We start from the raw sequence: 27,799 nt of genomic DNA on the forward strand, positions 1-27,799 counted from the left end.
TGTATGCGATGCAGGCACTCAAATGGTCTTGCAGATAACGTGAAAAAAACTGACACCGAGGTCTAGAGGAGGATCAACAAACAGATATACTGTACAGAGATGACCTAAATCATCTTCCTCCACCGTGCCCGGGTCTGCAAAAAACTGAACAAGATCAGCAGGTTGTGTAGGCTGCGTAGCCCTCATTTACCTAATGGGCCCTTATTCAGATCTGATCGCAGTACAAATTTGTTCTCAAAACGGGCAGAACCATGTGCACTGTAGGTGGGGCTGATGTAACATGTGCAGAGAGAGTTAGATTTGTCTGAGTTTTGTTTCTGTGCAGGGTAAATACTGGCTGCATTATTTTTCAGTTTCAAATCACCCAAAAGTAACGCTCTCTGCACATGTTACATCTGCCCCACCCGCAGTGCACATGGTTTTGCCCATTTTGAGAACAAATTTGTACTGCGATCAGATCTGAAAAAAGGCCAATGTGCATTTGAACCTGATCGCATTACTGGATGATGTGGTTATAAAGATGTTCTGGCTCGATCATTCCAACATTCTCCAGCTTTATGACCTCATTAGACTGGACCTAGACCCTGAGACAGGACGTTCAGGCGCTGCACAAACTCCTACTTGTGTTCTTTGTCGCTATTGGAATTTGGCAACCTTTCACTGGCAAAGGCATTTCCATCTCACAGGCCACTTTCTAGGAAAAACGCACAAAAGTACTTGCTGCAAAATAGTCTTACAGTGCTGCCTCTATCTGTTTAACAAACCAGGAATCACTGTGGCATGCTGCAAGGGTAGCATTCCATTGCATAGCTGTCACACCTAATGTGCTTGATGCTATAGACTGAACACACATCCATCTGAGATCATCTACACCAGTGGTGCAAGTAGAATTTTTTTCTTAGTGGTACACATGATGCCACACGCTGTAATGCACATTACACATGACGCCAAATGCCATAATGCCCATTACATATTATGCCACATAAGTGGCACCCACATGCTCATTGCTATGAGTTTCTTCTCAATGCTACAGACGTCATGCTAGTTTCCAGGGGCTTCATGCTCATTTCCATGGGGATTACATGCTCATTGCCACGGGGGACTGAGGCTCGTGGTGACCGCTGCCAGCCCAGCAGAATGGAAGCGGTGTGACAGCTGGGCAGAGAGTGGTGACCTGCCCGGCTGTATACTCAGAGCAGGTATTTTGAACTCTTGCTGGGTCGCAAGCCAAACAGGAGCCACCACTGATGCTCCTAACTGACTACCGGACTGCAAGCTGTGAGTGGTTCACGGTCCAGCAGGAGAGTTCAAAATAGCCTTGCTTAAAGTATACAGCCAGGCAGCGCACAGCTCTCTACCCAGCTGTCACACCGCTTCCATTCTGCCGAGCGGGTCAGGGGGAAGTGGTACAGGGTGCCTGCAACATATTTCTTACGGGTACACCATACCACGCCATACCCCCTTACTTGCACCATGATCTACACATACCCAAACATCATTCCATAATCATCATTGTAGCACAACTACCACCGTGCTGATGGTCTGTGATACAAACCTTTCCATAGCTCAGGAGCTCCCTGATGATGGGGATTTATCCCCGAAACGTGTAGGAATAAAGCCTTTTACTTTTGCAACATACTAAGCCTTGTGAGTGCCGCTTATTTTTCTATTTCTATCTATGGATCCTGTGACCCACGGAGGGCACCCAAGCATTTGGCTACTTTAAAAGGTCTTCTATTGGACATACAAGTAAGAGTGCCAGAGTTTCCCTGTATCTATATATATCTATATATATATATATATATATATATATATATATATATATAATATCTTGGGTCCGTATGGCTCAGAAACACTACCACTGCTTTCGAAGCATTTGCTTCTATCGAGCTTACTAATATATTATATATCTCTAACAGAACAGACAGGAGTGCGTTTATTCAATGTATAAAATATTTTTATTTAATAAAATGTCCACGGTGTAAAAGCGATGGGTCACTTCCAGAATGGATGGTTCACACAACCGTAATGATATCAGCATGAGTCGCTGTGTGGCACACACAGACTGATGGAGTGGTTACACTCTTTCTTTCGTACGGATGATGCTAGGTCACCTTCCTACGCGTTTCGTCATCAAGACTTCATCAGAGAGCTGCCCTCTGCTACGTGACCCATTGCTTTTTACACCATGGAAATTTTAGTAAATAAAATACAATATTTTTATACATTGGATAAATGCACTATGGATCGCTTCTGTCTGATCCTTTACCTGCGAATCCAGGTGCCCACTTGGCTGGGAGTGGAGCTGCCGGTCTCAAGTGGACCTAAGTGCTTTTGAGTGAACCATCCTGGGACTAGTAGTTCCTCATTGAGGATAAAAGGACTTGTGCACTATTTATTAATTTTTATTGAGATATATATATATATATATATATATATATATATATATGTTGTAAGCAGCACCACAGTACTATTGTCTTTATCACACAGTTATGTAGGGGGTGCAGTCATGTGGAACACTCCCAGTATACGGTATAACTTCCATCAGCAATTCATTTTCAAATAACTCCCCCTAAAAGAATCAGACGGTGGTGATGTACCTTATTAAAAGTATATAAAACAAAGGATAAAGTATAAAAGTGACCTTATGTGTCTTTGTTTCTATACAATTATGACTGACAATATAAGATAAAAAGTCTACAATTAATATAGCAAATACAAGCATAGCATACAGTATGACGTTACTAATTGCACAGAATAAATGAATCACATTAATTGGAGATTGCTAGACAATCGAAAAAGGTGACACTTTATAAGTCAAATAAAAGTATAAAACAGGTGTCTCTTTTCGTTACATATAGTTTATTCTTTTGGATATAAACATCCATATACCGTACAGTAAACACTGGTTTTAGGTGCTTTTGTGGATGTTATATATATGTACATATACCGTACATTAAGTAGACTCCTATGCATAGTATGTTCCAATATTCTCTGTAAAGCGCTGCGGAATATGTGTGCGCTATATAAGTAACTGGTAATAATAATAATTATAGTATCACTGTACAATTGTAGACTGGTGAGGAGTTCCAGAGTTCAGAGAGAGGCTGTAAATACAGAGGGTGGTGTTTTGTGTCATACAGCTGGACTCTGGTTCTTTGTTAAGGCAGCTAGATCTGGCACGCGCACACACAAGTGAGAGCAACAGGGATCTGAAAGCAAATACTGTTAGCAAATCTAGCATTTAAAAAAAGACATGGGAGAACCGGAGATTATCTCCCTTTTATTTTCCAAAGGATTTTTACTGGGAATCTCCTTTATTTGTCTTATTTTCCTGTTGGACTTTGTGAAGAGAAGAAAGAAGAACTCACGGTTCCCCCAGGGTCCTAGAGGTGTGCCCTTTCTTGGTAACATTCTGCAGATAGACTTTGCAAAGCCACAAGTCACTTTTGACCAGGTATGTTTGTTACAAGTTCTAACGATATGGGTAATAGCCAAAACAGCAATATGCTAAAAAGGGTCATGCAGTACTATGGCTAATACAGTACTAAGGTGCTGTATGCATCTATGTTTGTATACCCTGTACTTGACCTATACTGTCTTGAACTGTCAAGTTGTCCATACACTTATGCGACTTCTCGGAGGGAGGAGTCGCATAAGATTTCCCTTGAACCGCCGGGGCAGCAGGATAGCATGCGATATACAGTATCCCAGTCAAGGTTCCGGTCCGATAGATCCTTAGTGCAGAACTACCAAACTAGGGGGGAGATTCTCTAACCTAAAAAATGCGGTAAAAACTCCTATGGGCTTCTACCGCAACCCTCCGATGCCCCGGAAGAACCCCCGCCGCCCCGCATCGCCCCCCCCCCCCTCACCTGTGTCTGGGCAGTACAGAGCTGTGCTGCCCGGACCTGTGACCTCCTCCTCCCTGCACTGATCCTCTTCCGGGTGCAGGGAGGAGGAGAGCCCAGCGTAGCAGCAGCGCCGGGTAAGGGAGGGAGGGGAGAGCCACCGGGTCCCCATGGACCCGCAGACTCTATCGCAAAGGACAGCTCTTAACGCAAGAGCTGTCCTTTGCCATAATTATCGCATATGTTAGTGCATATGCAATAATTATGAATGTGAAGTGCAGCGATAGGGGGCGGAGCTGGGGTGCGGATGTTAGAGCATCCCCCCCTAGGGCTCCCATCCGATACACACACGACATCGCCACGGAGCTTAAGAACATCCAATTTGCTATTTGCGTCAAAATTTAATGAAATCAGGAAAAAGTCACTGTTTTGCTTATTTGTTTGTGCACTCTTGTGGTGCTATATACATCAAGGGGAATACAGTACTATGCACTATATGTACTATTAAGTTCTATATACAGAATTGCAGAGAAATGTTTCTCGAACCCATACTTGCCTACAAATAAAAAGCCTTTTGGGGAGACTGTGAAAGCAACACCTATAAGAATGATGTTTAATGTCACCAACCCCACCTCCTCTCTCCCACACTTACATGACCTTTTGTCTAGATTCAGTGCGGTTTCCTATTATAGGTTAAACATGACTAAGTCAGATGCCTTGCCGATAAACTTACCTGAGACGGAGGTGGCAACCTTGCGTTCCCTCTACCCCTATAACTGGAATACCAAATCTATTATATATTTAGGCGACCACATCCCTCCCTCTACTTCAGCGGTCTTTGATGTGAATTTACCTCCCCTCATTGCTGCCCTTCAAGATTTGACCTCATCCTGGCTTTCTTATGAAATCTCATGGCTGGGTCGTTTAGCTGCCTTTAAAATGTACTACCAAAGCTTATGTATTTATTTAGAACGATCCCTTTTAGTTTCCCCAAGATATACTTGGACAAATGTAGGGTTATACTCACTAAATATTTGTGGAAATCGCACCCACCCAAGTTAGCTTACTCCCGTATGGTCCTACCCAGACACCGTGGAGGTCTGGAACTTCCTGACCTGTCTGCATACCAAGATGCCTGCATCTTGGCGCAACTGAAATACTGGATAACTCCTTTCACTTCTCCCTGGGTTACAATTGAACAAACTAAATGTTCCATATATCCCCTCACAGATATCCTGTGGACACCAAAGCAGTTGCGGCCACCAAAATTACCCTTACTCCCCTCTACCTCCTCTGCTATACGCACATGGGACAAGTTGGTTGCCAAACTGCCTGACCTTAGCCCCTCTATTGCAGCATTGTCGTTGACAGCCATTGCCAGACTGGTTCCCAACTTGAACATATCCCCATGGCTCCAGTGTAATATACGGGTACTAGGTGACATCTTAGGCGGAACTAATTTGCTCACTTTCCCTCTGCTTCAGGACCTTTTTGACATCCCATCCAGGGAACTGTTTCATTATATTCAGATCCGACACTGGTTCCAGAGCCTGCCACGCCCCACGCATCCCCCTAGTGCTGTAGCTAACTCTGTCCTATCCCGTTTAACTTCAACTAGGGCGGGTGGGGAAATCTTTTTCTGGTATGATGTAATAGTCAACTTGCCCAAATCTAAAAAATCCAATGCTCAACTTCGCTGGGAGAAAGATCTTGATATTACATTATCGGATTCCCAGTGGGAACATATCTTTAGCTCGTCCTTTCAAATGTCCAAGTGCCTGAACCACGCAGAGATGCATGTCAAACTGCTTAACAGATTATATCTCACACCTGATAGGCTACACACCTACTGGCCGTTCTGCTCCAAACAGTGCTGGTGGGGATGCGGCGAGGTAGGCCACCTCTATCATGTCTTTTGGTCCTGCCCCTTATTGCGTAACTATTGGATGGAGGTCTTCCAGTTGATCAATAAGGTCATGGGCCTTGCCCTCAACCCAGCCCCAACAATAGCATTACTGCACCTCTACCCTCCGTAAGTTCCACCCCATTGTATATATTTGCTGGGACAAATGTGTATCGCGGCAAGGGCCACACTAGCCCAAGCATGGAAAAATCCTTTGCCCCCCCTGGTGATAAAAGTTTTTCATAAAATCCAATTCCACTTTACAATGGAAACCGAATTTGTCCCATATTCCTCCACACCATCCTCCCCAATTGTGAAATGGATGGCCTGGCATAACTATGTTACAGATGGTGAGGGAGCGGCTTTGGTATCCCAACCCTCTGGGTCATCCCCTCTGCAGTTCAATCTGAACGAACCACCTGCTACTTGAGGTTGTCGGGGGTATACTTCCTATTTCCTATGTTTTATCAAAATGTCTTATTCTTTGACTGAACACTGTATTGAGCTCTTTATTGTTATATATTGCATCCTTGTACTGATACTGTGTGCATCCCATACCCGTGTTTTTTTTTTTGTGTGTGTTTGTCCCCCTCAAAATCTCTATTTTTCTGTATCCTATTCCTTTTGTTTGTTGAAAATTCAATAAAATATATTAATGGTATTAATGGTAAAAAAGAATGATGTTTAAATTGCGCTTTTCCCAACACTTATGCTGGAAGGGATGTGCATTAAAGGCACCCTGCTCCACATCTTCTGGGCTTGTTCCAAAATAGCTCCATTATTGAAAGTAACACGTAGGTTCATCTCATGTCTCACTAATGTAGACATTCCCTTCACTCCTTCGTTCTTTCTATTTCCACGTTCTTCTATTTGTAATTGCTTGCTCGGTTAGTATCTAGGGATAATTAAAAATATTTAAATCAGAAGTTTACTTTAAAGCCCCGTACACATGGTGTGATTTTAGCCATTATAGCCAGCGACATGATCGCTGAGCGACCATACTGTATCTCCGTGTGGACAGGGCGACTGTCACCGGGAGAGTGCTCCCGTGACCAGCCCTGCTCCTGCGCACGTGCGCCCAGCTCCTGCGACCAGCGACTTCCCCCGGCAGGGTCTCCTTTTTATCAGTGACCATCTCTGGTCACTGATGAAAAAGGGACACTGAGCAATACATTACTAGCAATATATTGCTGAGCAATGTCTTGTTCCATGTGTACGGAGGTTAAGGAAATGCTTATTTAGGAATCTTGCTATTTTTACATGATTATTTTATGTTTAGTGCTGTACTACTTCCCTTTATTCCCTTTCCCCTTTTTTCTTTTGTCTACCCTCTCTCCCTGCAATTGTTTATACACTGTATTATATTCTAAAAAGTCCTTAAAATAAGAGAGCTGATTTTGTATAGTGTGGCGAGCGCAGCGAGCCACCGAGCCATCGAGCGTGTTTTACAAGTTGTTCCATTGAAGTGGCCACAAGAAACATAAATGAAAATGCATCTTGCCATAAAGATCATTGTGCCTTATAACCAATGGTGGCTGCTGCCCTGTGAGATGCAGCGCACCACATTTTACAGTGGTAAAATGACATTGGCAGTATGGACGGTGTAGTGGTTGGCATTACTGCCTCACAGCACTGAGGTCATGGGTTCGATCCCCATCATGGCCATAACTGTGCGGAGTTTGTATATTCTCCCCATGCTTGCGTGGGTTTCCTCGGGGTACTTCGGTTTCCTCCCACAATCCAAAAATATACAGGTAGGTTCATTGGCTTCCAACAAATTTAACCCTAGAATGTCTGTGTGTACATGTGGTAGGGAATATAGATTGTAAGCTCCTCTGGGGCAGGGACTTATGCGAATGTTAAAAAAATATTCTCTGTAAAGCGCTGTGGAATCTGTGTGCGCTATATAAGAAACTGTTAATAAATAAATAAATAATTGTCTTCCATAGTTTCCATGCCTTTTTTATACATGCTAGTATCCTTTTGGCCTTAGTAGCTGCACCATGACACTGAACACCGCACCCTAGTTTATTGTCAATTTGGACTCCTAGGTCTTTTTCTAATTTTGATTTGCCCATTTCTACTCAATGGTTATGTCATCCAAGATACATAACCTTACATTTATCTACATTGAACCTCATTTTTCATTTATCAGTCCATTCGTGAAGTCTATCTCTCTTTTTTTTTTTTTTACAATTTTTTATTGAGGCATTGTATATATATTACATAGCAGATATTTGTTGTATAGAATATAAAGTTAAAAAAAACCTAGAATATATTAAATTGTATTTGTCCAACATTTTCTGTTTAACCATCATATGAGACACCTTAAGGTTACTTAAGGAGAGGCAGGAAATATTACATTCACGTTCTCATTCAAAAGAGACAGGAGGGTCTTGAGCCATTCTAGTTAGTTACCACGTTGTGGTTTCCAGACTAGCTTGAATCAATTTGTCTTGTGGTAAGAGGGAGAGTGGGTATATAAGATTCCCATAAAAGAAAAAAAAAATCCACATATATACCTCTATCAACAGTAGCCTCTATACAATCCATATGGAATAAAAAGTGGAGCTTTTAAAAAATAAAGGGATTTTTGGGGGTATGGCATCAATCCAATCTTTTTTTATCTTTATATTAACTCCCTCTGTAGAATGTTGACATCCTTAACCGTTGTAACCACCTTGCACATTTTTGTGTCATCTGCAAAAATTGAGATTCTGCTTTCTATTCCATTCACTATATCATTAATGAATATGTTAAATAGAAGAGGCCCTAACACCGAACCCTGTGGTTTTCCACTTAGTATTGGTATCTAATTCGAAAATTCACCATTTACCACCACCCTCTGCCCTCTATCGTGTAGCCAACTTCTTACCCAGTTACAAATTTTAACCCCTAGTCCCAAATTCTCCAATTTTTAACCAGCTTTTTATGTGGCACAGTGTCGAATGCTTTTCCAAAGTCCAGGAATACCACAGTATTGCCAATGTCTAGGTTTCTGCTAGCGTCCTCATAAAAACGTATTAGGTTGATTACTACTTAATTTTTTTTTTTCATCAATAAATTTTTATTGGTACAGAATTTTTTTTATGGGGTACAAAAGAGAAGGGGGAGGGACTTTCAAGGGGGGGGGAGGGAGGGGGACATGGATAGCAAACAGAAGCAATTGGGGTTCGGATTGGTAAATAACCCATAACACATAACACGTCACTGCGCAGAGTGACCAATAAGGCAGCATAGGCATAAACAGTGTAAAACTTGATGGAATACCACAATTCGGCAAACAGTAGTTATTCAATGGACAATATTGTCTTAACGTTTCGATTCAGTGGTCTTCACAGTCATACGGGTGAAGAGAGCTGAACCGTGATATTAAACCTGAGGAGGGGAGGCGTCTGGAGATTCAATTAGACTGAACTGTGGTAATCCTAGGGTGGCCCCGGAGGGGAGAAGTTTGGTACCTTCCCCATCTGTGATATAGTTGAACCAGGGAGACCAGCGGGGGTGAGGAGGGGGAGGATTGAGTGAGAGAGGCAGGGTATTGGTTTCCATATGGTAATGATGGTTGGTTTTCAGGCTAACCTTAAGAAGGGATGGGGGGAGGGTTGTTTCCATTGCTGAGCCAAGTTAGCACGTGCAGCAATGAGGATATGCCCAAGGACATACAGTATGTCTTTTGTGTTGGGACATCTTGGGGGTATATATGAAACAAGGCGATGCTCGGAGAGGGGGAGATATCAATCTGGAGAACTGTGGAAATCAAATTGAAGACCCCCTCCCAGTACTCCTGGAGTTTTGGACAGGACCAGAAGATGTGGAATATGGTGCCTACAGAGCCACACTGCCTCCAGCACTGGTTAGAACACGAAGGCCAGAAGGTGTGAAGGCAGTCTGGGGTTAAGTATAGTCTGTTAATAAGTTTAATATGCATCTCAGTGTGGTTCAGGCATCTGGACATCGTGTAGGCGGATAAGAATATCGTGCGCCACTGGGCAGGGGACAGAGGGCCACCCACGTCCACCTCCCATTTTCTACGGGCCAAGGTCTTGGTAAAAGCAGCGGGGGTCACCAAGGCCCCGTACCAAAATGAGATGTCCCCTTTGGAGTGCACTATGTTAGGTCTAGTAAGAACTATCTGAGAGAGGGCATTTGGGTGGGAGTAATTGTGGAAATGAGTTCTCCACCAATGTGCGAGTTGCATGTAGTGGTAGAGTTCCGATTTGGGGAGTGAGAATTGGTGTTGGAGGGAGGAGAAAGGGATCAGGGAGTGAGCATCCAGGACGTCGCCCAGGGAGGCAATCCCGAATGTCCTCCATGTTGTCAGTCGAAGGATGGGAATTAATTTTGCTACTGAAGTGATAGGCAGGGTATCGGGGAGGGAGCTTAGTAGTAAGTTGGTCCCATGCGTATAGGGATGCTTTAGTGGACGGGAGTAGGTTCGGAAGGGAGGGTCTAACGTGTTTCGGAATTTTGAGGAGGTCCGGGAGTGGGATCTGGGGGGAGTAGGTCTGTTCGATGGACACCCATGCTCTAGGGGTGCTAAGCTCATTGTAGTGCTTAATTGGGGCCAGCAGGCATGCCGAGTGGTAATGAAATAGATCGGGGAGATCTAGTCCTCCGAAGGCCCTGGGGATCGACATCCTCGAGCGAGCCATCCAGGGCCGGAGCTACCACTAGGCAGCCTTAGGCAGCTGCCTAGGGCGCTGGCCACTAGAGGGCGCCCCTATACTGTCATCATAAAAATTAAGTATTTTAGTGGACTTATCGGGTCCTAGGAGAGCCGCCTAGCACTTCCCCCAGCACATTCAAATGCTGTTACCCCGACCAGGCAGGTGCAGGTACTGCAGGAAATTGCTGGGCTCAGCTTCCAGCAGCAGCCAGCAGTCGTGATGCTTGTGTCTGTGTCCCTGCTCTTCAATCTGATCTAAAGTTCTGCTTCAGTGCTTCCTTCCTGCTGCTGCTCTTCACACAGAGATCGTCTTGTAGCTCCGCCCCCCTCCAGCACAATCTCCTAGAGACCATGCCAGACATACAAAAAAGGTGACTGTATGCATATGAGGGAGGTGTCTGGGTGCAGGGTTGGTTTGACATGTGTGTTGGGGAGAGTAGTGGGCTGGGGGACATGTGTGTTGGGGAGAGTAGTGGGCTGGGGGACATGTGTGTTGGGGAAAGTGCAGGGCTGGGGGACATGCTGTGGAAAGTGCAGGGCTGGGGGACATGTGTGTTGGGGAAAGCGCAGGGCTGGGGGACATGTGTGTTGGGGAAAGTGCAGGGCTGGGGGACATGTGTGTTGGGGAAAGTGCAGGGCTGGGGGACATGTGTGTTGGGGAAAGCGCAGGGCTGAGGGGACATGTGTGTTGGGGAAAGCGCAGGGCTGAGGGGACATGTGTGTTGGGGAAAGCGCAGGGCTGGGGGACATGTGTGTTGGGGAAAGCGCAGGGCTGGGGGGACATGTGTGTTGGGGAAAGTGCAGGGCTGGGGGACATGTGTGTTGGGGAAGGTGCAGGGCTGGGGGACGTGTGTTGGGAAAGTGCAGGGCTGGGGGACATGTGTGTTGGGGAAAGTGCAGGGCTGGGGGACATGTGTGTTGGGGAAAGCGCAGGGCTGGGGGGACATGTGTGTTGGGGAAAGTGCAGGGCTGGGGGACATGCTGGGGAAAGCGCAGGGCTGGGGGGACATGTGTGTTGGGGAAAGAGCAGGGCTGGGGGACATGTGTGATGGGGAAAGTGCAGGGCTGGGGGACATGTGTGTTGGGGAAAGTGCAGGGCTGGGGGGACATGTGTGTTGGGGAAAGTGCAGGGCTGGGGGACATGCTGGGGAAAGCGCAGGGCTGGGAGACATGTGTGATGGGGAAAGTGCAGGGCTGGGGGGACATGTGTGTTGGGGAAAGCGCAGGGCTGGGGGACATGTGTGTTGGGGAAAGCGCAGGGCTGGGGAAAATGTGTGTTGGGGAAAGTGCAGGGCTGGGGGACATGTGTGTTGGGGAAAGCGCAGGGCTGGGGGGACATATGTGTTGGGGAAAGCGCAGGGCTGGGGGACATGTGTGTTGGGGAAAGTGCAGGGCTGGGGGACATGCTGGGGAAAGCGCAGGGCTGGGAGACATGTGTGATGGGGAAAGCGAAGGGCTGGGGGACATGTGTGTTGGGGAAAGGGCAGGGCTGGGGGGACATGTGTGTTGGGAAAAGTGCAGGGCTGGGGGACATGTGTGTTGGGGAAAGTGCAGGGCTGGGGGACATGCTGGGGAAAGCGCAGGCCTGGGGGGACATGTGTGTTGGGGAAAGCGCAGGGCTGGGGTGACATGTGTGTTGGGGAAAGCGCAGGGCTGGGGGAAATGTGTGTTGGGGAAAGTGCAGGGCTGGGGGACATGTGTGTTGGGGAAAGTGCAGGGCTGGGAGACATGTGTGATGGGGAAAGCGCAGGGCTGGGGGACATGTGTGTTGGGGAAGGTGCAGGGCTGGGGGACATGTGTGTTGGGGAAAGCGCAGGGCTGGGGGACATGTGTGTTGGGGAAAGCGCAGGGCTGGGGGACATATGTGTTGGGGAAAGTGCAGGGCTGGGGGGACATGTGTGTTGGGGAAAGTAAGGGGGGGGGGGGCGCAGTATTTGATGTTTTGCCTAGGGTGCCAAAACTCCTTGCACCGGCCCTGGAGCCATCGCAGGGTTTTTTTTCGCCCAGACATACTTTGTCAGAATAGTGGTGGCTAGTTGTAGAGACTTTTTAGGGAAAACATAGAGGATGGTGCGGAACAAGTACATTAGCTTGGGGAGTAGCGACATTTTAAAAGCCGCCATACGTCCCAACCAGGAGATTTCATACGACAGCCAGGATTTGGAGAGGGCGGCAAGGGAAGCTAGGAGGGGGGATAAGTTGGCATCGAAAACATTTGCCATGAGAGGTGTAATATGTATGCCTAGGTATTTTATCGAGTGAGTTTGCCAGTTGTACTTGTATGTATCTTTCAGTAAGGGCAGTGAGTTGGTGATATTAATCGGGAGGGCGTCAGTTTTGGTGGTATTGAGCTTATAGTATGAGGCAGCACTATAGGAGGACAATGTTGAATGGAGATATGGAAGGGTAGCGATGGGGTTGGTCACAAAAAGGAGTACGTCATCCGCAAATAGGCTAAGTTTGTTGTTGATATGGCCCGTGCGCAAGCCAGGAATATTTGGGTCATGTCGAATGGAGATAGCTAAGGGTTCTATGGAAAGAACAAAGATTAACGGGAAAGAGGGCAGCCCTGTCTGGTGCCATTAGTTATTGTAAACGGGTTAGATACAAACCCATTGGTGAACACGCGGGCCGACGGGGAGCTATACAACGACAGGATCGAGGTGAGGATCCGGCCACTAAAGCCAAAGCGTGACAGCACCTCCTCCATATATTTCCAATTCAGTCTATCAAAAGCTTTTTCAGCATCTAATGATAAAAGAAGGAGGTCCTGTCCCACCGAGAGAGAGTCGACTAGGTCAAACACTCGTCTGGTGTTGTCTGAGGCTTGTCGGCCAGGAACAAACCCCGTCTGGTCCGGGCGCACCAGCTGGGGTAGGAATTGATTGATACGGATCGCCATTAGTTTGGCGAATAGCTTAATGTCGGTGTTTAATAGTGCAATAGGTCGATAGTTCTGGCAGAAGGCCGGGCTCTTTCCTGGCTTTGGAATGGTGACTATGCGGGCTTCCAGGAGCTCTGGGGCGGTCTGACCCGTGGAGGACAAGTCGTTAAATAGGTTTGTTAGGTAGGGGGATAGAAGGTCTTTGAATGTGATGTAGAACTCAGTGATAAACCCATCGGGACTGGGCGCTTTATTGCGAGGTAGGGACTTGATTGCTGCCTGGACCTCTGAGTCTGTCCATGGGGCATTTAGGGAGTCCAGTTGTGCTGGGGTAAGAGAGGGAAACTGCAAACCATGGAGAAACTCAGAGATGGTGTCATTGGAGGGCTGTGGCGTGGAGGGATCTGAGGATAGGTTATAAAGTTTGGAGTAATACTTTGCGAATTGGTTGGCTATGTCTTTGGGGTTACTAAACTTCACTTTGCTGGGGGAGAGGATGCATTTAATTCTATTCCTGGCTTGTTGGGCACGTAGTTTACGGGCGAGCATTCTGCCTGATCTATTGCTGGAAAGGTAAAACTTATGGCGTAGTCTATTTAGGGCAGCCTGTGTGCATGCCATTAGGAGTTTTTATAGTTGGCCTCGAACCTCGGCCAACTCCTTTTTCAGAAGGCTGGACGGGGCTGTTTTATTTTGGGTTTCAAGAGCGGACAACTTAGATTCTTGGGACTTCTGGGTTGCAGTGGCTCTCCGTTTGAGAGTAGCCCCCACCTGTATGGCCGCTCCCCTGGTGACTGCTTTAAAGGCACACCAGTGAGTGGCCACAGAGGTGTCTTGTGGTGCGTTATTGGACATGTAAGAATGGATTGATTGTAGGATGGTGTCTTTGGCGGAGCGGTCTGTTAGCAGGTGTGGGAAAAGTCGCCAAGGTCTGGGGGGGATTTTGGACGGGTGAAATACCATTGCCACATCACAGGTCGTACCAGGTGATTGGGAGGATATCGACGCTCGTAGTGTGCTGAAGGACCCATTTATCACAGAGGATAAAATCGATCCTGGAGTAAGTATTATGTACGGGAGAATAAAAGGTATATTCACGTCCCGAGGGGTAGGTGGTCCTCCACGTGTCATATAGGTCGAATTCTAGCAGGAGGTTGCGGAATGCAAGGGATGTATTAGTGGAGGAGGATTGTTGGCCAGAGGGACGTTGGGACTTGTCTAACAGGGGGTCTAGAGTCAAATTAAAATCGCCTAGTAATATCAGGGAGCCCTTAACCGAGTTCTTGACCCGGGAAAACAATTTACGCAGGAAGGGAATCTGGTTAGAGTTAGGAGCATAAATGCAAACGATTGTGGTCAGCCTGTCTTCAAGGAGGCCTGTCAATAACAGGTACCTGCCATTTTTGTCTGGTATTTGGGAATGTAGGACAAAGGAGGTGTTTTTGCTGAAAAGGACCGCCACCCCATTTCGCTTCGCTGGGCCGTTGGCATAAAAGGCTACAGGGTAGTTGGAGTCTCTGAAGATAGGGGGGTTGGAAGCGGCAAAGTGGGTTTCCTGGAGCGCGACCACCTCTGCCCTTTGTTTGTGGAAATATGAAAGGGCTAGTCTGCGCTTGTTGGGAGAGTTCAGTCCCTTGAGATTTAGGGTTAAAAATGTAGGCATTCGAAAGGTTTAAGGGGGGCGGTAGGGAACCAGACAGTGACTGTGTGGGGGACATTCGGTCCTGGGGGTGTGGTGGTGACCGTTTTTGCCATCCGAGTTGGGGGGGGGAGGAGGGGGAGAGGGCAAAAGGCTGCTTTTAAGATAAAAAAGGTGCCGGGCAGCAGGAGCTCTCCTAAGGCACGTCTGATCCGTTGCGTGCCAGGCCACGCCCCTTGATTACTACTTATTATATTATTAATCTCTATGTATTCTTGGATACCATCTCTTAAAATTCCCTCAAATAATTTCCCGATGATCGACGTTAAGCTCACAGGTCTAAAATTTGCTGGGTTATTAAAACATTCGATTTTATTATTATACAATTAAAAACAATATTTTTTTTGTTCCCTGTGCAAAGTCGTGTTCCCTTATAATTTATACAAAATAAACAAATATTTGTGCATAAATGATAGAAAATACAAAGAATATACTGTATATATATATATATATATATATATATATATATATATATATATATATAAACCATACAACAATGTCAAAAGTTTATTCAAAATTCTATGCAAAGGTTGTGCAGATGGGATGCACCTAGAATATTGGCTAATACAAAATATGTATCAGCCAATATTCTAGATGAGTGTCAATGGGCAGTGGCGGAACTAGTAATTTTGCTCCACCAAGCCAAAAACTTTTCTGCCACCCCCCATGGCACTTTGCTGAAATGAATAGGGCTGTTATGCCACACACAGTAATGCCCCATTTCTGGCATTTACTTGCTTGGCAAGGACATGGTGTCAAAATACACATACACAGAGGATGGATGTTGGGGGGGGGGGGGGCATGGTTTTACACACACACACACACACACAAACTCACACACACACACACACACACACACACACACGTAGTGAGCTATAGGGGTGAAAAGGTGTCACACACAGGGATAGGTGGTCTGACACTGGGTGAGGGGGGGGGGGGTCACACACAATGGAAAGATGTGGGGGGAGCTTTGGGTGGCAAAGCGGCTCAAATCTGCAGTAACGACGGTTGTGGGGACAGAGCGGCTCAGGTCTCCAGCATCCGGGGGGAAAGAGCATCCTGAATATGAAGAAAAAGTATTACATTGTAAAACTAGGTGCAGGGGGAGCTATGGGCCCTACAGCCAGGTCGGGCCCCTTAGCAGCTGCACCCCCTGCACCCTTGGTAGTTACGCCACTGAGCATTGTTATTCTATATGACTTTTGCTGTATTATTACATGTTAGCACAATAAATTGTATGTGTTCACTTTACAAACCACATTAGTATTACAGTGGCCCCTTTGTTGCATTTCTTATCACAGTGCATATAATTTATTGTGTGCCCTTTAATTAATTCTGCATCATAACCAAAGTCCTGTTCAGATATCTACAGTGCACAACATATTGAAATAGGGAATTCATCAAAACGCTTACCTAGTCCAGCAGACCTGCTCGTCTAATACAGCCCCAACCTTGATCCTCAAGGACCCCCAACTGTGCACAGTTTCCAGGTCACCCGGCAGATACTCAGGTGTACTCATTATTAACTGACACATTTTAAAAGATTCACAGGTGAAGTTAATTATTTCACTTGTGATTCTGTGTGGAGACCTGGAAATGTGAACTGTTGGGGGTACTTGAGGACTGATTTTGGGAACCCCTGCCCTAAGGTAACACTTGACAGGGTATTGTCTAATCGCTGTGCCCATATATCCACCCAAAAATGACATAACTCTCTTGTTGGATAAAATTGGCCACAGCGGCCATCTTTATTGAAACAATACGTTAACAATAACCAAAACATTCCCACGGAAGGTGGTCCCCGAGGCCCTCAATAAATCAATTCCACGTCTAAGCACTTCCAGGAGTTCTTACCCCCAGCCGATAGCGATTGGCTCGAGGGCACCAATTGTCAACACCCAGTGCTCATTTATTAACCTCACCCAGGGGAGTCCAGCCCCCTCATGGGGCCCTCCCAGCCGCATAATTAAGCCTCAATGCCACTAACCTCGAGGACCCCCCCTCCGCACAGGCCACTGTGACAAAAAGACATCCTACCAATTATTCTACCTAAAACTTTATAGAAAAACAGGGAGGGTGGGTGGGAGCTGTTGGAAAATTCTCCCAGTGACCCCTATTTCCCGCCTGAACCCTGCTTATAAACCCCTTCAACACCCCGTTAGGCCCCTCCCCCTATGACCCTCTCCTTAGCCACCCCTTCTAAGACTATCTTGCTAATCAGCTCCCTACAAACCCTGTCAAGGGAGCCTACCCTTATGCTTTGCCTCCAGTCCGGCTCCTACATGACAGGGTATTGTCTAATCGCTGTGCCCATATATCCACCCAAAAATGACATAACTCTCTTGTTGGATAAAATTGGCCACAGCGGCCATCTTTATTGAAACAATACAAGTTAACAATAACCAAAACATTCCCACGGAAGGTGGTCCCCGAGGCCCTCAATAAATCAATTCCACGTCTAAGCACTTCCAGGAGTTCTTACCCCCAGCCGATAGCGATTGGCTCGAGGGCACCAATTGTCAACACCCAGTGCTCATTAATTAACCTCACCCAGGGGAGTCCAGCCCCCTCATGGGGCCCTCCCCGCCGCATAATTAAGCCTCAATGCCACTAACCTCGAGGACCCCCCCTCCGCCACCAAGCACGGGGTTAAGCCCTTAATCCCGTGAGCCCCCCCCACATACGGAACGCTGTTTCTATTCCTTCTTGTAGTCCCAAAGACCAAACATCTATTCCCACCGCATTCAGGTGCACACCATCTCCTCTCCAAAATGCCCCAGCACCAGACTCAAGTTCCCTGTGCCTCACCACCACAGCCCCGTTCCTGGCCATAAAACGCCCAATCGCCCTGTTAACCTTAATCCGCGCCTTGTTGAGCTTGTCAGCCGACCTAGCATCCCTCCAATAATGGCGTGGCACGATATCCGACCAAACTGTGATCACTTCCGGAAACGTTGCCCATAAACGTAGGAGATCAAACTTGATATCCCGTATCAACTCCCTAAACGGTCTGCCCCCAAGATCGTTCCCACCCACATGCAACACTAATATATCAGGGGCCCTATCAAGCCGAACAAAACGGTGAAATTCTTGCAAAACTCCACTCCATACCATACCGCGCTTCCCCAGCCAGCGAACCACTGCCTCCTCTCTATCCAAACCCAGCTGGCGGCCGTTCGGTCTGACATCAGCCCGTAAGGCTCCCCAAAAGACATATGAATGTCCTAAAATCCAAATCAGGCACGGAGGATGCCCTAAAACAGAAAAGAACACAGTCAACCTCAACAATCCCCCAAACGAACATAAGAGCGAAAACGAGACGATTCCCACCGCCCAATACGCTTAATTAACTCATCCCCAAATCCCATTCTAGCAGCCTCAGTTGCGGCCCCAATGCGGAAAGAGTGACCCGCATAATCCTCTCCCTTGAGGCCCAACGTACGCAGGACTGCTCTGAACACACTTGTGAACTGGAACCGTGATAAAAAGAATCCATTCGCATGAATCAACAAAGGATCCCTCTCCCTGCCTACTCTGACTTCCTTAAATCTCCTCAGCCGTGCCACCGGGCACATCTCTGACCCCGGTACAGAGAAGAGAACCACCTTCTTCCCCCTCCCTAACTGATCCGTCTTTGACTTCCTCACCACCAGCTCCACCCTATCCGGATATAAATCCACATCCTCTTCTAACAAGCCCCCGGGCCTGGACACGCTCGGGCTCACGAGCTCACCTATCCGTAGTGCCCCGAAGAAGGCGAGCGAAAAAGCTACCCCAAACAACCTTTCTTCAAAATAGGAACTACAGACCGCCCCTAACTTTTTGCCCATATCCTGCAGTAACTGAAAGGAAACCGGCCTTCTCTTATCATTTACTACATGTCCTCTCCTCCAACCTTTCAAAGCTTGTGCAATAAGGAAATTCTTAGTGACATCCGGCCTGCTGCCGGCGCGAAACCCAAAAGCCAAACCCGCCATGCAGCGCGTGATTTTTGCCACTGACCAACCAATCTCCTTACAATGGCCTATATATAGCAGGACAGCCAACTCATCCTCCTCATCTTTCAAACCTGCTGCCTCACGCCATTTCATCCAGCTACTCCATTCCTGATTATACGCCGCCCATGTATTCGGGGCCAGGGATTCCCTGATGAGCTGGTTGACTACCCGTCCAGCAGATCCCAAAGCCGACTCGGGAACCCGGTCCCCTCCCTGTCCGCATCTGGCGCCAACTCCCGGAAACGCTCCCACTGTGAACGAGATAAAGAATCCGCAATGCCGTTAGAGACGCCGGGGACGTGCTTCGCCACCACCCACAAATTCAAGGACAGGCATTCCAATACTAACTGCTGCAAAATAGTGACCACTGGCGGTGAAGACGCCGACAATTGGTTGATGGCCATGACAACCCCTAAATTGTCGCAGTAAAAACAAATCTTCTTATTGCGGAACACATCCCCCCACACAACTACAGCAACCAAAATAGGAAACAACTCCAACAATGCCAAGTTTTTAACCATGCCCTTCTGCACCCAAGACTCCGGCCACCGGCCTACGCACCAATGTCCCTGGCAATAAGCCCCGAAACCGCCGCTACCGGCCGCGTCTGTGAAGAGGTCTAACTCCGTGGCCACACATGTGTCCGACATCCACAAAGCTCTGCCGTTAAAAGCTTCTAGAAAAGTTGCCCACACCCGCAAGTCACCTTTCAATTCCCTACCTAATCTGACAAAATGGTGGGGAAGAACCACCCCCGCTGTTGCCGCTGCCAGCCTCCTGCTGAATATGCGGCCCATAGGCATAATGCGACACGCGAAATTCAATTTACCTAGCAAGGATTGCAATTCCCTCAATCTAATTTTTCTCAACAGCAATGCCCTTCCCACATCCGCCTTCAAACCCAGCAATTTCTCCTCAGGCAAGCGGCACTCCATCTTCTCAGTATCAATGACAATACCCAAAAAACTGATTACAGTCGCAGGACCCTCCGTCTTGCCCGGTGCAAGCGGGACCCCGAAATCTGCCGACACCCTTTCAACCGTCCTCAACAATAAATCGCAGACCCCGGACCCCCCGGGACCAATACATAAGAAGTCATCTAGGTAATGAATAACTGAACTGCACCCGGAGACATCCTTAACCACCCACTCCAGAAAAGAACTAAAGGCCTCAAAATAAGCACACGACAGGGAGCAACCCATTGGTAAACAACGATCAACAAAAAACTCCCCGTCCCAACAACATCCTAACAAACGCAAACTGGATGGGTGAACCGGCAGCAAACGAAATGCCGATTCAATATCAGTCTTGGCCAACCTAGCCCCTTTCCCAAACCGCTTCACCCACTGAACAGCCGCGTCAAACGATGTATAAACCACCGAGCAGATGTCGGGGTCAATGCCATCGTTGACCGACGCCCCTTTTGGAAAAGATAAATGGTGTATAAGACGAAACTTGTTCGCCTCTTTTTTAGGCACCACCCCCAATGGAGAAACTATCAAATCTGGCCATGGTGCTGACCCAAAAGGTCCAGCCATACGACCCAGCAGCACCTCCTTAAGCAATTTCTCCTGCACCACCTCTGGATGCTCCCTTGCAGACTTCAAATTCCTCCTAAAGCCCCCTGAAACCTGCACGACGGAAGGTATCCTAAAACCCTCCCTAAACCCCTCCTCCAACAACGCGGCTGTCTGCTGGTCAGGATATCTACGCAGATAGCCCAGCATCCTTTCCAGCCGAACTGGTGTCACCCCCTTTTGGATTACCGTCCCGAGACTTCCCTCTGAAGCACTTATTTGCACCGTGGGTCCCTCCACACGAGGAACATTCGTGTTTAAATTTACACTTCGCCCCGAACCGGCATGCCCCATCGATGAAGGCAAAACAAAGCCCCTTTTGCATGGCCGTCCCATTTGAGGCCTCTCTCGGCCCCCCCCCGTCCCCACGAAAGGGCTGCCCGCTTTTCATGGGAGCCGTCACCTTTAACCATAAAGCAATATCCTTATGGTCCCAACGTATGTTAGGGCGCACTGCCTTCCTCTGTCTAAACTGCTCATCGTACCGCAGCCAAGCCAGGCCCCCGTACACGCGGTACGCCTCCCCTATCGCATCCATGTAACAAAACAAACCTGAACAATTGTCAGGTGCCTTCTCCCCAATCACACTAGCTAGTATAGCAAATGCTTGCAACCAGTTCGTGAATGACCGCGGTATGAGCCGATACCGCCGCCGTTCCTCCTCCTCCTTCTTCTCCTCCTTACGGGGCCTATCCAAATTAAAACGCTCCAGAGGGAGCAGTGAAAATATATCCACGTATTCCCCTTTCCAAATCTTCTCCCTCACCTCCTGCTTCAGGTGGGCCCCCAATGGCCCTTCAAAACACACATACACCTCCCCTTTTGCCGTGTCACTGAGCCTCCCAGTCTCCTCCTGCGTCGCCACACTGCTCGCTTCTGCCCCCGCACTACTGCTGCTTTGCCCCCCACCCGATATCGGGACCCCGCTGCTCACCGGCAACCCACTGCTAACTGGCACACTACTGCTGACCGGCACAATATTGCTGGCTGGTGTGCCCGCATTCTGCGGCACCCACGCCGCCGCCGGGGACGGCCCCGCCCCCTGTCGCAGACCCGCTACCCACTCTGCAAAACCACTCAATAACTCAGTAAAACCCCTACTCATCTCCCCTTGGAGGGCTAACCCTCCCCCCCCCTGACCCTGCGCAAAAGCATTAATAGACATAGAGACAGACTCACCAGGCTGCCTGGGGGCTGTGAACCCAGCAGCCGCAGATCCAGTGTCCTGACGAGCCGCAGCCAATGAGGAAGGACCAGGTACTTCTCCATCCTCTGCTGACGCTGCCATCTTTCTTCTTCTGTCATCCCGACTTACAGGTACAGCGCCAGCCGGCGTGACCTCATCGGAGGCGGAGCCAGCTCGACGCCGCTCGCTCCGTGTACCAGGCCTGCGGTCCTCAGCCTGTACTTCTGCCTCCCTGGCACGACTCACCCCGCGCTGGGCAGCAGCATGCGCCGCATGCCCCGCCGCTCCTGGTCCAGTACCTCGCCCCGCCGGATCTTCTTGCACGGGGGGATCCCCCCCGCGCGGAGGGTTCCGCCTGCTGGTTGGATTCCTCCCAGACTGGTCCTGCGGGCGGGGGTTGCCCGGCCCGCAGCCAGACCTGGAGGGTCCCTAACGGGGCTCCGTGAACGGCGCTGAACCCTGGGGGACACAGATGGGCTGAAGCGCTCCGGAGGCCTGGACCTCCGAGGCCGTGCACCCGCTGGAGCAGCCTCTTGCTCTGCTGCTCCCAGTCCCCCCAGCAGACCTGACATCTGCTGCTGCAGCCACTCTGCCCCTCTGGTGCCCGCTGCCTCCCTAAGGGCAGCCAGCGCAGCGGATACCTCCGCATCAGCGTTGCCTGGGGAAGCCATGGCGCTTAGCTGTTGGAAAATTCTCCCAGTGACCCCTATTTCCCGCCTGAACCCTGCTTATAAACCCCTTCAACACCCCGTTAGGCCCCTCCCCCTATGACCCTCTCCTTAGCCACCCCTTCTAAGACTATCTTGCTAATCAGCTCCCTACAAACCCTGTCAAGGGAGCCTACCCTTATGCTTTGCCTCCAGTCCGGCTCCTACATTAAAGTAAACCATGTTAGAATTGTCTGTGTATCTTGCAGTGGATTGAACCCTCATTATGCTTTTGTCCCCAGTTTATGCACTCCAGAATGCCGTTTGTACAACATTTTAGGGTGCAATTCCGGAAGTCATATTGGCGGGTGCAGACCATTACGTCACTGCAGGGAGAACAGATGAGCAGGAAGAACGCGCCTCTCTACAGTTGCAGAATGCATCTGCTCTTTATAAGTTAAGGCGCGCAGCAGAATAGAACAGTTGCATGTCATCTAGAGCACAGCTGGCTACTGTCGCATCCCACGTGTCTGTGCCAGTTAAGTGGTTCATAAAGATCAGAACAGAGATCCTCCATAGACCGTAAACTTTGGAACTGCCAAATCAGTGTCTACCTAGCAAACTCTTTCTCACTCTGTTGTAGTAGAACCCACTTGCGTACAGGATTTATCACATTTTATACAGTTATTGGATTAGGTGCCTTATTCTTTACAAAGGTTTTAAAACTCTGCAATAGTTCCACAGATGCAAAAACATCACCTGCCACCTCCATTACCATCCATTCCAAATCTAATACCTCCTCCCAGATCGAGGATCATTATATACAATGTTGATGATTCATTATTACATGAAATGATCATGGTAGTTCCATTGAAGTAAAGCATTAGTACAGACAGTGAGAAATACCCTTTATATCAGTTATGTACATCAAATGGGCAACAGAAGCGTCTGAGTGTAGTAACGCCCAAGTTCAACTAGTTTGCTTGAGTGTATGCACCCATGCAATCCTATGGGTCATGAGTGTGTGACAGTGCCTGCATACACATGCAGATGAGTAGCGTTTGCCTGAATTAGCAACAAAGATGTCCTTGTTCTCATAACAATCTCAAACTCCAGACAATTCACTTTATAAAGACAAGAAGAAACAGGTTCTCATCTTTCCACACCCTCCTCTATTGGAGAACTTATTAACAGAATGAAATATGGGCATACCGTTTCAGATCTCAAGGAGACTTACTGCCAGAGCATACACCACCTCTGGTGTATGCTCCTATAACCCGATTGGCTAAAACAAAAATGATTCTGCTTTCTAATACAAGGTCCCTTTGTGACAGTATGGATAACCTGAATCCTAAAAAAAAATAAAGAAAAAAAAATATTCTCTGCTACTTTAGCTTCTTTATCCTGGGTACTTAAGGTACGTGAACTTGTATAAGGTACAATGTTCTTAAGGAAGTTGTCCCTGTTAACAGCAGTCCCAGGGGGAGGCGTTTTCTTTCTCCGGGACTGCCAGTCCAGACTGCAATAGTCTTGAGTCACAAACATTCTATTACGGCATCCATATCTGGCTTCTCATGGGTGTTACAGAAACAGGGCATATTTCAGATCACAAAGCAGATTTTTTGTTAAACAATCCCATGTTGCACTGCAGGTGGTGCAAATGTAACAAGTGCAAAGAGAATAATGCTGTGTACACACTGAGAGATTTTATGTTCGATTTTTACTATATAGTCAAAATCAAATTGAAATCGAATGAACGGTTTTCAGCCTTATCCGATGCCGATTCGCCCTCCCGTTTAGTGTAAATCAAACAGTAAAATAGACTGTGCAGGCAAGACTATATAGTACAGGTCTGTACTACTGTATATAGTCCAAATCAAATGCGTTTTGCTTGCCCTTCAATTTGATCCCGAATTGATCCCAATTCCTTGGAATCGTAAACAAAATCGCATCGTGTGAACACACCTTTTAGATTTGGGTGAGTTATATTATTTCTGTTCAGGGTAAATACTGGCTGCTTTAGGTTTACACTGCAATTTAGATTTTATTTTCTACACACCCAACCCAAATCTAACTCTCTCTGCACATGTTACATTTCTCCCACCTGCAGTGCAGCATGATTTTATTAAATTGATTAAAAAAAAATCTGCATTGTGATCAAGTCTGAATTAGGCCCGCGGTCTATAGTAGCCAGATGGTATGCTAATTTGTGTGTGCATGGGATCGCAATTGTGCACATGCACACAATGCATATGCAAGACAAAGTCAAAATACCATTTAAAATGTTGACAGGTCAAAAAGTCTACATGATTTTTTCTTTTTGAAACCGACTTGTTCATATTTTACCATCCCAGTGGGCTTGGAGGGGAAATATAACATTGCCCAAAGTATGGTGAGCGCACGTTGTACACTTATACGGTGTCCATGTAGACGGAGGGGGAATATAACATTGCCCAAAGTATGGTGAGCGTACGTGGTACACTTATACGGTGTCCATGTAGACATAGACACCCCAAAATGTTAAAAATTGTCAACTTTTTGACTAGTTGACATTTTTATTGTATTATCACAAATTTACAAATTAAATACATATATTTTTCAACAGCTAAGCAAGAAGTTTGGGAACATATATAGCCTGCAGTACTTCTGGACTAAATTAGTGGTGCTCAATGGGTTTGAAGTGATGAAGGAAGCTCTGATCAACAGGTCTGAGGAGATTGCAGATCGTCCCCGATTTCCTATCTATGAGAAACTTGATTGCACAGGTGAAACCAAAGGTATGTATGTTTAACATTTTTCCTAAGATTGTCTATTTAGAATAGTTAATACAGGTTGAGTATCCGGTATCAAGATATCCATTATACGAATTATTCCAAAAAACGTGTTTTTTTGGGAATAGTTTGACATTTTTTTTTCTCCCCCCCGACACCTTTTTTATACTTACCTAGTCCTCTGGCATCCATGGCAGGCTTCCAGCTTCATCTCCGGTGTCTCCAGCAGTCCCAGGGGTGCATTGCGCGTGACGTCACTGGCGCACCCGGGAACTCGCGCAATGCACTCCTGGGACCGCTGGAGATGGCGGAGATGAAGCTGGAGGCCTGCCATGGACACCGGAGGACTCCGTGGATGCCGAGGGACCATCGGAGACCCACCAGGGGACAGGTGAGTATGTAATAAAAAAAATATCCTAAAAAATGGAAAAATCCCTTATTCGGAATGCTTGTGGTCCCGAATATTTTGCATAAGGGATACTCAACCTGTATATTCCAATGTTTACATTACATTTCATAACACTAATTTACAAAAATGTAACTTTACTAAATTCTATTTATGGTGATCCAGAGGAAGGGAAAATCTATCCCCACAGTGTCAGCTGCTTATTCAGTTAAGTTTATTTTGGTAAAAAAACATCCCTGCTTGACCAAACAGTGCAAATTGTATACACTCCCTGATACCACTATGTCACTGACAATGGTACAAAAAAAGTACAGTAGTTGTGTATTGAGCATTTACATGGGATTATTGGTCACTTACAGCATGTCAGTAGGTGACCTCTTGTCAGATATCACACTCATCAGTATTCTGCAGAACAACATGCCACACTAGGCCCATAAGCAGTAATGTTGTTAGTGATTATACATTTTGTAGGAGTTCTAGAAAGTTTTCTCCAGAGTTTATTTTTCTAAATAGCGCAAGAAAAAGTGCCATTATTGCTTGATATACTTAGAGAAAAACAGTTGTATAGCCCCTCCCACTTTAGGTTGCGGCTCTTTGCTGGGTCCAGGTGTTATCCCAATAAACCCTTAACTATTTTATATTCCCACCACGCCGTAGTGGATGGCAGGGTGTGAAATACCACCTTTCGGCATATGGCAGCTCAATAAAAAAAGGGGAAACTTGTGTCAACCTTTGGACTGTCCACCTTCCCATCGTCGACCTATTGTTTGTGTTGACCTTCCAACCCTGTTGATCTTAGCCTTGCTGACCTATTTCATGAGTCGACCTAATCCGTGTTGACCTTCAGTGGTCGACCCAATGCATGTTGACTTGTTAGGTCGACCCAATGGCCGATACCCCTTGACAAGTGCTTTTTGATGTTAAGAAATGGTTTCATCTATTTGCAAAATGGTACAAAAAGGTACTGTTAACATACTGTGAGGATATTGGCTGTATGTGTGCCCTTACCACTTTGACAAAAACTCTATACAACTGGCACAACTGCTTGGGGTCTTTTGGGTCTAGCTAGATAGGACACATGTAAGGTTATAGCTACTAGAGGTGCTGCTATGGGAGGGGCCCACCTTTTCTGTCAAATCTATGTGTGTTATATACATATTTTACCATTGGCTGATACAAACCTGTACCGGGGCCTACAATATATCTAGTTATATACCTGGACCTGCTTATTGTAATTTGGTATAAAGTGTGATATCAAATTAACTAGAGAGCACTATGTGGCTTAATATAAATTGTGACACTGTAATGTGGCACAAGATTAAGTGGAGGCACTATAGTGTGGCATAATATGAACTGGAAGAACTGTAGTGTGGCATAATATGAACTGGGGGAACTGTAATGTGGCCTAATATGAACTGGGGAAACTGTAGTGTAGCATAATATGAACTGCAGACACTGCATGTCATAATGTGAATTTAGAGTTCTATGTGGCATAATGTCTATGGCAGCCCTACAATGTGACACAATGTTAACTAAGGCATTACTATGCTTCATAAAATAAACTAAGAGACTACTATGGGTCACAACATAAACTAAGGCACTACTTTGGAAAGAAAATAAACTAGGGCACTATTATATACTATATCAGCGTCCGGCAAGTCTTTTCAAAATCATCAGCGCTTCCCGCCGCCAGGCAAATAGCGAGCGGCTGTGTATGTGAAAGCTGCCGCTACACCAGTCCCTGGACCCCAGCTGCCAACATACCTGTGTGCAGCCAGCAGGGGTAGGCAGCGTCCAGGGATCCAGGGACTGGTGTAGCTGCAGCCTTCACTCACTCCATCTCCTAGCGCTATCTGCCTGACGGCGGGAAGCGCTGATGGCTTTGAAAAGACTTGCCGGACGCTGATTGGCTGAATTCAGCCAATCAGCGTCCGGCAAGTCTTTTCAAAACCTGCTTCCCGCCCACCGCCCGGCAGTGCTAGTAGGAACCCACCAGTCCCCGGACCCCCGCTGCCCGTCCCCGGGACCCCGGCAGGAGCCAGCGTTAACCCACCAGTCCCTGGACCCCGCTGCCCATCCCCGGGACCACGCTGCCGGGACCTCACACTAGCGCCCCCACCCTCCAGCGCCCGGTGTGCGTGACCCCCTAGCCCCCCCCTAGTTACGGCCCTGCTACTGTATATCATCAATGACAGCTATACTACTGGA

The 27,799-nt window shown here is 47.3% G+C and overlaps 1 protein-coding gene across 1 annotated transcript in view; it reads left to right on the top strand.

Moving 5' to 3' along the window:
* The first annotated feature begins 3,158 nt into the window (after window positions 1–3,158).
* The window catches only part of LOC146026153 (cytochrome P450 2D17-like), an 85,568-nt gene continuing 60,927 nt past the window's right edge, over window positions 3,159–27,799 (top strand). The window contains exons 1-2 of the mRNA XM_083156566.1: window positions 3,159–3,457; window positions 25,020–25,191. Coding sequence (XP_083012692.1) covers window positions 3,257–3,457; window positions 25,020–25,191 — 373 coding nt within the window. The 5' untranslated portion in view covers window positions 3,159–3,256. The remainder of the gene's footprint in view (window positions 3,458–25,019; window positions 25,192–27,799) is intronic.

Source organism: Crinia signifera, chromosome 8, assembly GCF_055691185.1.
Source record: "Crinia signifera chromosome 8, ASM5569118v1, whole genome shotgun sequence".
In the NCBI taxonomy this organism is placed as follows: domain Eukaryota; kingdom Metazoa; phylum Chordata; class Amphibia; order Anura; family Myobatrachidae; genus Crinia; species Crinia signifera.